At 37.2% G+C, this 13,016-nt stretch overlaps 1 protein-coding gene across 2 annotated transcripts in view; it reads left to right on the forward strand.

Annotated features, from left to right (window-relative positions):
• Edem3 (ER degradation enhancing alpha-mannosidase like protein 3) overlaps nucleotides 1–13,016 on the forward strand; it is an 84,961-nt gene that overhangs the window by 562 nt on the left and 71,383 nt on the right. For both annotated transcript variants that reach the window (XM_017795897.2, XM_008824283.3), the window contains exon 2: nucleotides 5,860–5,905. In XM_017795897.2, the coding sequence (XP_017651386.1) occupies nucleotides 5,860–5,905 (46 nt within the window). The remainder of the gene's footprint in view (nucleotides 1–5,859; nucleotides 5,906–13,016) is intronic.

Genomic DNA, 13,016 nt, shown 5'->3' on the forward strand with positions numbered 1-13,016 from the left:
TCGCGGGCCGTCAAGCGTCTCCCCGGGATTGGTACTGCTCCGCGGGGCCAGCTGTATGTGTCAGCGCTGGTGCGCCCGAGGGGGCTGGCGGAGGGCGGTGGAACAGTGTCCTGGGATGCCACCCGGCCGCGTTCTCTCCAAGGGAGCTCCCAGCTGGGAAAATGTTGCTGATCTCATGTTAGTTAAGGAATGGTGTTTCCACCTGTTAAAGGAAAGCGGGCGTTCATAAGAACTTAAACTTTTCAAATTTTACCATTTCCTTGCAGTGTTTTCTTGCACAGCGTTTCAGAGTGGAGCAGACCGTTTGATGGCCCTCATCAAGTGTCCCTACTTAGATGAGTTTCATGAGCCTAGAAAGTGTTGCAAACCTGTTTTGTTTGTAGTATTTAATTCAGTCAGTAATTCTGAGGTATGGGAAGTGATACCGGTAAATAAGAAAAGAAGCAGAGAATCAAGAGGAAAATAGGCAAAAGCATGAACAGTTAAAGTCAGAGAGGAAATGCAAAAAGTCAGTTAACACGAAAAGTTAACCTTGTAACTGTGAGAGATGTCGATTAAAAGAATGAGCTAGGTGGGTTTTTGCCTGGCTGTTTGGTAAGCATAGAGCCCCCAGGATGCAGCCCTGTTAAGGTTGGTTTGGGGGCGGGGAGGGGCCGGGGAGAGGCAGCTTGGAAATGCAAATTGGTTTAACCTACACCGTCTCCTAAAATTTAAGTTGTGCACGTTCTTTGATTCATCATTTGAGTCCCTAGGGATCTACCCTACAGAAATAAAAGCACTATTAGAAATAGGTATATAACAGGGTTTATTTTGAAAGAACATAGCTGTTCTTTGGAGGGAAATAATTGAATATAGTACATCTGTATTAGAGGGTCATGTTCGTACATTAGTCTAGAAGACTATCCAGGATCTGTTCCCAAGACCAAAAAACATCTTTTTTCTTTCTTTTTTTTTTTTAGTCCTTTTGAGACAAGGTTTCCCTGTAGCCTCAGCTGGCCTGGATTCACTAATGGAGACCAGGCTGGCCTCGAACTCACAGAGATCCGCTTGCATCTGCTTCCCGAGTGCTGGGATTAAAGGCGTGCACCACCACACCCTGCTCAAAAAACATTTTTAAAAGCACCGTTGTAAAATAATATATAAACAGTTTTCCATTTTTTTAAAGAAAAAAAATGCCTAGACTCAGGAAAAAAGTAGAAAGGTAATTTAGTTATCTCATAGTGTTAACATGAAAGGGAGTAAAGCCATCAGATTCTAATATATGCCTCTTTATTTAAATCGTAGCAAGAATCTTATATTAATTTTGGAATAAAAAAATCAATAAGGGTTAATGAAAAACAAGAAACTGTCAGCTATCAAAACAAAATTGCTCGGGGCTGGAGATATGGTTCAACGGTTAAGAACACTGATTGTTCTTGCAGAAGACCCCGCATTTGAATCCCAGCACCCACATGGCAGTTAACAACTGTCTGTAACTCCAGTCCAGGGGATCCGACAGCATCTTCTGAATTCCGCAGGCATTGCACGACATGGGTGCACTTATCTACGTGCAGGCAATACACGCATACACATAAAATAAAAATAATTAAAATTAAAAAAATTCTCTTATTTAAAAAAACAAACCAAAAAAAAAAACCCCAAAAAACAAAATTGCTGGTGAACTCTTCTAACATCTTACATTTTTCTTTATGAATTTAATGTGAAACGTGGTGAGCATTTTAATGACTATTCCACTATGATGTTACTTGTCATCCTTATTTTGTCATGAGGTGGATGGTATCTCCATTTTGCAAATGAAGAAATTGAGATTCAAGGTTAACTTGTTCAGAGCCTCAGAGCTGGTAATAATAGGTGGAGCCAGATTTACCCAGATCTGTCTGATATCATAGCTCATACTCTGTACTGTCCTGTACTTCCTTAAGATGTGGAAAAGAAGTATTAAGTCTCTTATGGACTGCAAGTATTTTACCTGACTTTTTCTCTTACTGAAAATTTTTATGTGAAAACCAGTTATAATTTTTGACCAGAACTAATTTTAACTGGAAAAGTTCAAATTGACTTGAGATTTCTGCTCAAATCTTGACTGAGTTCATTTGCAGAAGTGAAACTGTGATTATTTGGGCTTATTAATTTAGCTCATCCCACACTAGAGTATTGGTGGAGTAGAAGTCTAGAGCTGTAACCACAAACTGACAGCTCCGTGACTGCTTTTCCCACTGAAACTTTTCACAGAACTGAATTATGATTCATTAGGTTTACCTGTATAATTTTTTAAAGTTCAAATAATAATTTAGGGTAAAAAGCAGAAAATATACTGCCATTTTTATATCCCCCAACCAAACAGATAATACAAACTGGAGTTGTGGGCCAGAGAGATGGCTCGGTTGGTAAGTGCCTGCCATGCAAATATGAGGACCTGAGTTGGGATCCCCAGCACTCAGTAGAAGCTGGGCATGGGAGCTGGTGAAACAGAGACAGGTGGATCCATGGAACTCATTGGCCAGCCAGTCTAGCTGACATGGTGATATCCAGACTCCGTGAGATACTCTGTCTCAAAAAATAAGATGCAGAGGGATTGAGGAGAATACCTGTCACCAATCTTTAGCCTGTGCATAAACATGTGCACACACACACGGTAATTGTTACCAACTGAGCAGTTAGTTGCTCAATTGCTTTTAGTTATATACCTGATCATATGTAGTTTTTACCGTCTGTGGAATAATGTTGTTTTTGTTTTTAAGGTAGCAGATTTTGTTATTGTTTTTAGTTAGCAGTAAGTAGAACACCAGTTATAGATATTGAGAGGCGTGACTTTAGTAAAAACTGACTTACAGAAATTTTCTTTTATAATTTAAATGTATAATTTTTTTGATAATTTCATACATGAGTACTGTATTTACATCATTTCTACCCTCCCCCCCTCCAATTTGTGACCTCTTTAATTGTTATTGTTTCACACACACACACACACACACACACACACACACGCACGGACGCACGTACAACCTACTGAGTCTGTTTAGTGTTGCTAATATGTACATGTGTTTAGGACTGACCATATGACATCAGGGAGTGACTTGTCCCTAGAGAAAACTGATTGTCCCTCTTTCAGCTGCCATTGATTGTCTATAGCTCTTCTTCTAGGTGTGTGTGTGAAATTTCACCAATCCACATTAGCATGTCAACTAGTGTTGTTATGCAAATCTTGTTTAGTCAGCCATATGTTTTAGATTTCATGGGTGTGGGTTCCCTGTCATGTCTAGAGGACACTATCTAGCAGCAAGCATCCTTATATAAAATGAAAAACAAAACAAAGTATTTTAAACTGAGGATCCGACTTCCGATATATTTTTTAAAACTGTTTAGATGTAAAACCTATAGAAACTTTTTTGTTTTATACAGTCAATATGTCATTCTGCACTTATATTTGTAAGAAAGCATCAGGGTATTAAATATTTCTACTCTGGGGGCTGGAGAGATGGCTCAGCGGTTAGAACACTGATTGTTCTTGCAGAAGACCCAGGTTCAAATCCCAGCACCCACATGGCAGCTAACAACCTTCCGTAACTCCAGTTTCAGGGGATCCGACAGTCTCTTTTGTTTTCCAAGGGCATGGCATGACAGGGGTGCATTTACCTACATGCGGGCAATACACACATACACATAAAAATAATAAAATATTAAAAAATATTTCTACTTTAAAGTATATATTGAAAACTTTGCTGATCATGTGTTGCATAAATGCAAGGATTGGGAAATTGTGTATCCTCCTTGCATGCAGTCACGATTTACCTATACTTCTGAAGATTCAGTTTCTCAGAGTTGAGTTAGCATCTCAACTCTGAGATGCACTTGGAGGCACTAGCATTACCAGTTACAGGAAGTTTCCCTTTTAGATATTAATCTTGTATTCTGTTTCAGGGAAGGAAGCTTTCTACATTCCATTTTGATATTAGTGCGTAAAGGGACTTTTAAACCTCCTAGTATGTTTGGTGGAGTGGTTTTTCTTAGGCTATTTTGAGAGATCTTTATCATCTGCAGGACGATGAATGTCTGGAGAGATTCTTTAAGATACACAATTTTCTGAGATTCCCTTGTTCTGTCATCTGTGTGTGTGTGTGTGCGCGCGCGTGTGTGTATAAACTTAAATAAAATCAATGCTTTGAAGTAGTGGTAGTAAGATCTGGATTCCCTTTTTTTCACTATTACATTCATATGTGTGTATATGTATGCATGAGTACATGGCTACATGATGTCATTTTTGTGTGGAGGTCAGAGTGAGACTTGCTGAAGTCAGTTCTCTCCTAATACCATGTAGGTCCCAGAGACTGTACGAGTTAGCTGCTTTCTTACAAATATAAGTGCAGAATGACTGAGCAAGTCAGGCTCAGAGGTAAGCACTTTTACTCACTGAACCATCTTCTGGCTCAAGAACTTGTTTTTAATAGTTAGGTGTTATAAAAAGTTGTCAGGACTTAGTCCCATTTTTAAGTGTATTTGATTTTGCTGGTCAATATAGCCAGGTTCTGGAAGTGAAGTCTTCTGTATCTGCTAGCTGTATTATTATTGGCATTTCATCATTCATTGTTTAAATTCCAAAAATGATAACTGTGGCATAATAGGAAACAAAATAAATATAACCAGTAATTTATTTAACACTTTTGCAATTCTTGATTTTAGTAATTGGATCTCTGGGAAGAGAAGAGTTTGTTAAAGATTGTCTAGCTGTTTTTCTTTGCTAATTATTAGATTTGGTCCTGTCTGTCTCTAATGTTAACTTTTGTAGTTTTTCTGAGCACTCAGGGCCTGGGTCATGAGAGTGTTTGGCTTAATGAATCTTGGGCATCAGAAATCTTCAACTTTTTAAATTTTTTGTTTTATGTGTATGAGTGTATTGCCTACATGTGTGTAAGTGCACTCGTGTTGTGCAGTGCCCACAGAGGTCAGAAGAGGGCATCAAATTGCCCTGGAACTGGAGTTACAGATGATTGTTAGCCATCATGTGGGTGCTGGGAATTGAACCTAGGTCTCTGCAAGAGTAGCCAGTGTCTTAACTGCTGAGCCATCTCTCCAACCCCAGAAATCTTCATTTTAAACAGCTGTGGTGGAGGTTTAGAGAAACAGGTTAGCCCAAACACACAGTCTCTCTCCTCTCCCTCCTCTGCGTCCTGTCATTTTCTCCTTTCTCCCTCTGCCCAGGCTATGATCTTCTAGCCTCAGCCTCCTGAACACTAGGTTGTCTCCTTTTGAACTTTAAAATTTTTGTTTTTAAAGTGAATTCTGTTTTTTGATTTTTTTTTTAAGAGAACACAGTGCATCATAAAATATCTTTTTAAAATGAGTCGAACAAAATATGTACTTAAACCAGGCCTTAGTGTTTTATTCAGTTTAATGGGAAAGGCAGAGGCTTGAGAAAATGTTATTTCATATTAGTATGCATACCTGCCTGCCCTCCCCCTCTTTAGTAAAATATATAGGATGAGCAATAGATGGCTCAACCCAATACATGTCTTTGGGAGCTGTCCAGCAGTATTTCACTTCAGGACAGATGGGTTAAATCATTCTGCTGAGAGCTGTATGCTGCTTTTCAGGGTTCTTGTTCTTTCTCTGCTATCATAGCATGTATCATTCAGTAGTTTTCTTAGGAAACAAATAGGAGTTTATGCAAGTTACTAGGACTAGTAAATGTTTGGTCCAGCTCCTTGTGGTGAGGTGGTGAAAGCTTGGCTGCTCGCTCTGTTGTATAGCATCTAGCTAAATTTTTTTTTTTTTGGTAGGCTTTTATGAAGAAGACTTGTTTTTGAAGCACAAAAAATAGAACACTCATAACTTGTCTTCATTTCTGTTTTTCACACTTAGGAATCAGGTCCTGGAAATGTTTGATCATGCTTACGGCAACTATATGGTAAGTACGGAGTGCATTTGTATGTACTGCTTAGAGGAGCTGGCTGCACAGTTAACAGGGAACATGAATTACTAGCATATATGTTTAAAGAAAGCTTTTGAAAAGCAGGTCAAACATAAGCTAATAGAGTATTCCTAGCCATGATTCTTAGGCAATCAGTTTATAGAACAGGTAAGAGTAAATTGAAATTAGATTATGAAACTTTGTATTAAGCAGTTTACTTAGGCACCAGTGGCCACTCATTGAATACTGTAATAGATAGAACTGAAAAGGATGCTATCATTGGCTTTAAGGGAATTCTCTTAAGAAACACTGTAATTTTATTTTATAAACTATGAACAAACCATTGCTTATAAGAGATAAATTATCACATAGCCTCTGTCCAAATTAAATTCTTGTAGACTCTGAGTTGAATGTACTTTGCGTTTTGCCTCCTGATCAGATTGTTTTTAAATGCCCTAGAGCTGCCTTAAGATAAAATAGCAGTTGCCACTATTTGAAGTGCAAAGTTATAGAGATGTGTTGCAGAAAATAGTAGATGAAACAGCAAGTTTTAACAGTTCAAAAGAAAGTTTTGCTTGTAAATGTGTGTGATTTTTGTAAAGCATTTAATCAAATTCTGCTAAGAATTTCTTCTAACTGGGTTTACATTATAAAATATACCAGTAGATTTTTTTTTGTGTGATTACAGCCCATAAAATACAGTTAACAAAAGTTTGACAGAGAACTCAGTTTAATTCTGCTTTAAATTTTTTTCTGCTAATTCTGTGCATCTATTTTCATTTATTTAGGGCAAGTATGTCTTCATATATCAGTATCATTAGTCTTATTTATAAACACCTAACTTTATGCATTTTTTTGTTTTTAAACACGTTTTGTGTCCGATAGCCCTTGCAACCTTTCATTATTATTTGGTAAAGGCATTCAGTGTTTTTAGAATATGATAGTGGTGAAGTTTTAGACATAAACATATTGAAAACACAGCTTTAAACTTACTACTCAAGGTGACCTTAGCTATTCTTTTAGTATTTCTTTCAAAATCATGTTTCCCTGATTAATTCTGTTTGGGGAAGCCTAACTTAACCAAGGCCAGGCTAATGGTATAGAGATAGTGATGTGGATCCCTGAAAGATTCCCAAATTGTTGCCTGTGCATACAGGTGGTTCCAAAGTTGAGTAAAGTAGTAAACAGCTAGATGAATTTACTACGTCTTGCTATAAATAGGAGCCTTTATTTTAAATTTATTTTGTGTGTGTGTGTGTGTGTGTGTGTGTGTGTGTGTGTGTGTGAAGGATAGAGGCTGGTGTTGGGTATCTTGCACAGTCACTGTTCACCTTAGTTTTTGAGACAGGGTATCTCACTGAACCTGGAGCTCACTGATGTGTCTATAGACAATCTGGCAAGCAAGCCCAGGGTCCTCCTGTCTCTGCCTCCCTAGTGCTGGAGGTGTGCACTATCATGCCTGGCTTTTTACATGAGTTCTTGTGATCTGTACTCACGTCTTCATGTTTGCAGAGCATTGACTGAGCCATCTCTAGTCCCTAGGAGCCTCTCTTTGTAAAGCATGGTATCTTTAATATTTTACCCCTTTTAGGTAAATAGTAGAAAGTTTTATCAATACATTTCTCCCTGGTGTAGAATATACTTAGTGGAGTTTGTGGTAGAGCGGGTACTGAGGGCAGCCCTCACAGGATTTTCTGGCCCAGTTCCTAATGTGACCTAACTAGATAACTGCTACAACCAAGTACATACAAGATTTAAGTGAGGGATCTGAAGTATCTAGGTTTTAGGGCTAGATGACTTTGATTTCAAATCCTGCCTTGGCTGTTTATTTCTTAGACCCTGAACTGATAAGTTAACTCTTTTGAGCAAAGTCTTAACAATGTGAGATGGGGATAGTTGCAAAGTGGTATTGTAGACTGTAAGATTGTTGCAAATAGAGACCCTTTTTTTAATTTCAATTAAGAATTTTTTAATTTTCATTTTACATCTGTGAATATTTTGCCTAGGTCTATGCTGATGCACCTCATTTGTGCAGTGCCTACAGCGGCCAGAAGAGGGCACAGGATCCCCTGGAACAGTAGTTATGGACAGCTCTTAACTGCCCTGTGGGTGCTGGGAACTGAACCCAAGTCCTCTGCAAGAGCAGCCAGTGCTCGTAACCAACTGTCTCTCCAGCCCCTATTTTCAATGTTTTAAAAAATATTTTATTTTTATTATTTTTATTTATGTGTTTGCGTGACCTACATGTGTCAGTATACCCATGTTGTACAGTGCCCATGGAGGTCAGAAGAGGGTGTTGGATCCCCTGGAGCTGGAATTATGGGTGGTTGTTGGCCACCATATGGGTACTGGAAATTGAACCGGGGTCCTCTGCAAGAGCAGTCAGTGCTCTTAATGACTGAGCCATCTCTCCACCCCTTTTTCCAATTTTTAATAAAGTCAACTTTTATATGTCCTGTGCTTAGGACATAAATGGTTATTAAATATTTTTTGAAAGAACTAAATTGATTTCTTGTGAAAATGAAATATTTTTTACTTCATTACTTTGATATTTCTTTGCCTTTTAAACTGAAAGAAAAAAATATAATAAACTACCTCTAAAATACAAGCTTATGGATAATTTCAGGATCTATAAATTTTATTAAATCAGTTGTCTATGCTAAAATATAAGTGCCTGGTACATAGTAAACTTTTAATAAATGTTAAGAACTGTCCCTGTTTCTCACTGGGTGTTTGTAATGTTGCTGTCCAGTTTAGCCTATAGCTGGAGCAGTTCCTTTAACCTTCCTGATTTGGGGGGTGGGGACATTTTCTAAAGATAGGCGATATAAAGTAATTAGGAGCAAGAACTGTGGACTTGGAAGAGGATCTCCTGTACCTACCAGCTGGGTTATACAGGGAAGGTTACCTCATCTCCTGGAGCTTGTTTCCTCATCTGTATAAAATGGAGACTGTCCTTTGCCTGCCTCCCAGTGTTGTATAGGCAAAGCATTGTCTCCATTTTACAGATTGCTAGGTAGAGCTCGTATGTGGCAGATAGGACTGAGTTAACTACTTCTACAACTATTAACTGTTGCTGATAATTAGGACTCATCATTATTATATAGTCTTTACCTGAGACAAAAATTTCCCCGCTAAGCCAGGTATAGTGTCAAACATTTATAATCTCAGCACTCGTAAGACAGAGGGAGGAGGATCACCCCAAGTTCCAGGCTAGCTTAGTCTATATGGCAAGCTTTGGGCCAGGCAAGACTACATAGCAAGACCCTGGGTCAAACAAAACAAGCAAAAAGAAAGAAGGAAATTTCCCTCCAAAAATTCATTTAGATTTTCACTTTAAATGTGTTCCCAGATTGAACAGTGACTCCTTAAAGCTCACCCATCCTTCCCTGTTCTGGCATGTGCCCTGAAGCTTATTTTTCTATCTGTTAATGAAATGTGCTCTGCATTCGGTTTCTTAGGAAAAATGTCTTGCCAGCTCTAGGTAGATTACCACAACTCACAACCCTTGGGGTATACTGAGAGCTTTTCTGATTTTTAGCATGTATTGCATAGCTATTAACATTATAATGGTTGTTTGACAAATCTCTAGCCCCCTTCAGACTGGTTTATTCTCAGTGAATTAGTTGCACAGATGGCTTTCTCTTTTCCCCAAATCACATGAAATTTGATGTTAATTTTGGTAGTTTTTGTGTAATCTTATTTAGCCCTAGACCATCCTCACTCTAGGGCTCCTACTCACAGGTTTTTGGATAGCTGTGCTGAATTGAGTTTGCAAACTTAAGTAGATGACAAAGTAGTATATATTTGGGGCCATCCAAATGCAGGACTTTAGGGGATCTGAGCTCTATGATATTTTTCTCTCCCAGTGTTTTTCCTGACTACTATGAGCAGTCATACTGTTACTAGCAAAAAGTATATTTTTGTAGAGCCCTGAATATTACAAATAGTCTTAGAGTTGAAAAGCACAATTTCCTTTAACTAGTAGAATCCTCTTAATATTGTAATCACTTTAAGATTGATTTTCTGAAAGAAATATAAATTAATCTTTTTGTTTGTTTTGAAATAGAGCCTCTCTACATGGCCAGAATGGTCTTAAACTCCCTGTGTAGCCTAGGCTGGCCTCCAACCTGTGATCCTCCTGCGTTATCCTTTGAAGTGCTACGACTGCAGCTGTGTACCATCACACCCAGCTGATTAGTCTTTATTATTTAATGCAAGAAGAGCTGTTTTTAAATGTGATTTCCAAAGTTATGTACATTTCCTTAATAATGCTTTTCTTCCCCTTTTAAAATTTATTTAGCAAAATATACAATATATATTAATAAATAAATATATATATTTAGCAAAATAATTTAAAATGTTTTATTGTAGTCATTTTTTTGGAATACTGTTCTGTGGCATTGAGTATTCACAGTGTTGTACATCTTTCTCTAGTACATCATCTTCTCCATCACTGATTGATTGTTTTTTTTTAATCATTTATTTATCAAAAAGAATAGTATATAACAATATTTAAGAAGTATTTGCTGGGGGGGATGTATAGTCAGTAGGTCATATGGTAAGCATGAGTTTCACCTTAGAGTAAACTGCCAGGCTTTCCTAACATGGTTGTAGCACTGTCGCTCCTTCCTAGCCGTGCATGGGCTTCAGTTACTACCCAGTCCTTTTAATTTTAGCGTTTCTAGTAGGTGTGTAGTGCTGGTTTCACTGTGGCTTTAATTTCATTTCTCCTGGTGACTAATGCTGCTGGAAATCTTATGTGTGCTTATTTGCTATTTATGTATCTTTTTGGATGAAGCATCTGTTGAAATTCTTTTAAAAAATCAAGTCATTGGTCCTATTATTGCTGAGTTGTGAAATTATATAGTCTAGATATAGGGGCTTTATCACATGTTTTGTAGATATTTTCTCTCAGTCTGTACTTTGAATTTCAATTTTTATAACGATATTTGAAGCAGAAATGCTTTAAAAAATGAACAAATCCAATTTATCTTTTTTGTGATTCATGCTTTTTAAAAAATATTTGTTTTTATTTTGAGTGTATTGCCTGCATGTGTGCAAGTGTACCCATGTCATGCAGTGCCCATCGATGTCAGAAGGCATTGGATTCCCCTGGAACTGGAGTTACAGACAGTTCTTAGCCGCCATGTGGGTGCCTGCAACCAAACTAGGTCCTCTGTAAGACCAGTCTGTGCTAATAACTGCTGAGTCCTCTCTCTCGTCCCAACCCTACATTTTTTAAGCATGATCTTTGTGTTAATTAGTATTAGAATGAAATATCTTTTCCCCTCCTTTTTCTCTGCGTATACCTTTATATCTGAAAGGTGCTTATTTTCACAGTTCTGAGGCTTTGGTAATTATACCATTTATATTTAATGCAATCACCTATATGAAATCCTTATGTACACCTTGGGTGTCATCCTCAGAAATACTATCCACCTCCTTTGAGATAGCGTCCTCATCGCCTTGAAACTCACCCATTAGGCAGACAGTTCTTAGCCGCCATGTGGGTGCTGGGAATTGAACCCAAGTCATCTGCAAGAGCAACTAGAACTCTTAACTGCTGAGCCATCCCTCCAGCCCAATTCATGCTTTTATATTTTACCTAAAAAGTGCTTAACTAGTTCAAGATCACAAAGCTTTCCATTTCTTCTTGTAGATGTCTTTATAATTCTAGTTTGTTTACTTAGCTTTATGACTCATTCTGAATTAAATTTTGTATATTATGAGATAAAGGTTGACTTATATTTTTCTCCTATATGAACTGAATATAGTTACTACAGCACCATTTGTTGAAATGAATATCCTGTTCCTACTCACTTTGACATTTGTGTAAAAACAAATAGCTTAACCTCAGATAGACAGACAGACGGGTCTCTTTCTAGGCTTTGTATTTTGTTTTGTTGCTCATAAGTACCCTTACACAAACATCACAGTGTTCTGATTATTGTAATCTTGTGATGACTTCTTAGCTCAACAATGTAAATCTGTCAGCTTTGCCTGTCTTTTTCAAAATTGTTTTTGCTGTTTCAGATTCTTTGCATTTCCATATACATTTTAAAGTCCTGTTGTTGATTTCTATTTTTAAAAGCCACCAGCTTGTGTTTGGGGTTATATTAAATCTATAGATCAGTTTGGAGATAATTTTTTTTGTTGTTTTTGAAACAGGGTCTTGAACTTACTTTGTGGCCAAAGATGTTTTTGAACTTCTGATTCTCTTTTCTCTCCCTCCCAAGGTCTGGGGTTACAGGTGTGTGCCCTCACACCTGGTTTTTGTAGAGAATTAGTTTCTTAATATTAAGTCTTTAATCCATGAAAATTGTGTTACTGTCCATTTATTTAGACTCTGTTTAATGTCTTGGCAATGTTTGTAGTTTTCAATATATATAGCTCTTTGTATATACTTTGTTAATTGTTACAGGAAGTAAAATTTCCTGTGACCTTTTGTCCTGTGTCCTAGCTAAACTCATTGCTGTTTCTAGTCTTCTTTTTTGTAGACTCCTTAGGGTTTTTGGTATTGTCAGGCATGTTACCTCTAAACAAAGAGAGCTGACTTCTTCCTTTCTAATTTTACTTCTTCTTGCCTTAGACAGTGGCTAGGACTGTTGAGGCAGAGGTAGGCCTTTCCTTACTTGTCAGGTTTAATTGCTTTGTATTCTTGGTGTGCTGAGAGTTTTTATGAAAGAGTATTGAATTTCATGAGATAATTTTTGGCATCTGTTGTTAAAATATTTTTATTTAAAAATTATTAAAAGTAAGACTATTTGGCATAATATCACTTGTTATTTCATATAACACTACTTTATTAGTTTTATTGGTTGACCAAAACCAAATTGACTAAGATGTATTGAAAAGCTTAAATACTTTTGTTCCCATCAAACTTTGGGTACAAACTTAAAATACCCGGACACTTTTTGTGATAGTGATTAATTTAGTCATGTGAGACATCTCATTTTTTGGCTACCATCAGTGCTGAGAAACAATTCATAAGGTAAGGTTCTTAAAAGAGTAATAAATGTTCAGTGTAAGCTATCAGTCTAATAATAATTTGTATAAGTGGATTTTTTAACATGTAAAAATAGTTGGATAAATGAATATAAATAAT

This window comes from Nannospalax galili, unplaced genomic scaffold, assembly GCF_000622305.1.
Source record: "Nannospalax galili isolate Female #2095 unplaced genomic scaffold, S.galili_v1.0 scaffold227, whole genome shotgun sequence".
Taxonomy (NCBI): domain Eukaryota; kingdom Metazoa; phylum Chordata; class Mammalia; order Rodentia; family Spalacidae; genus Nannospalax; species Nannospalax galili.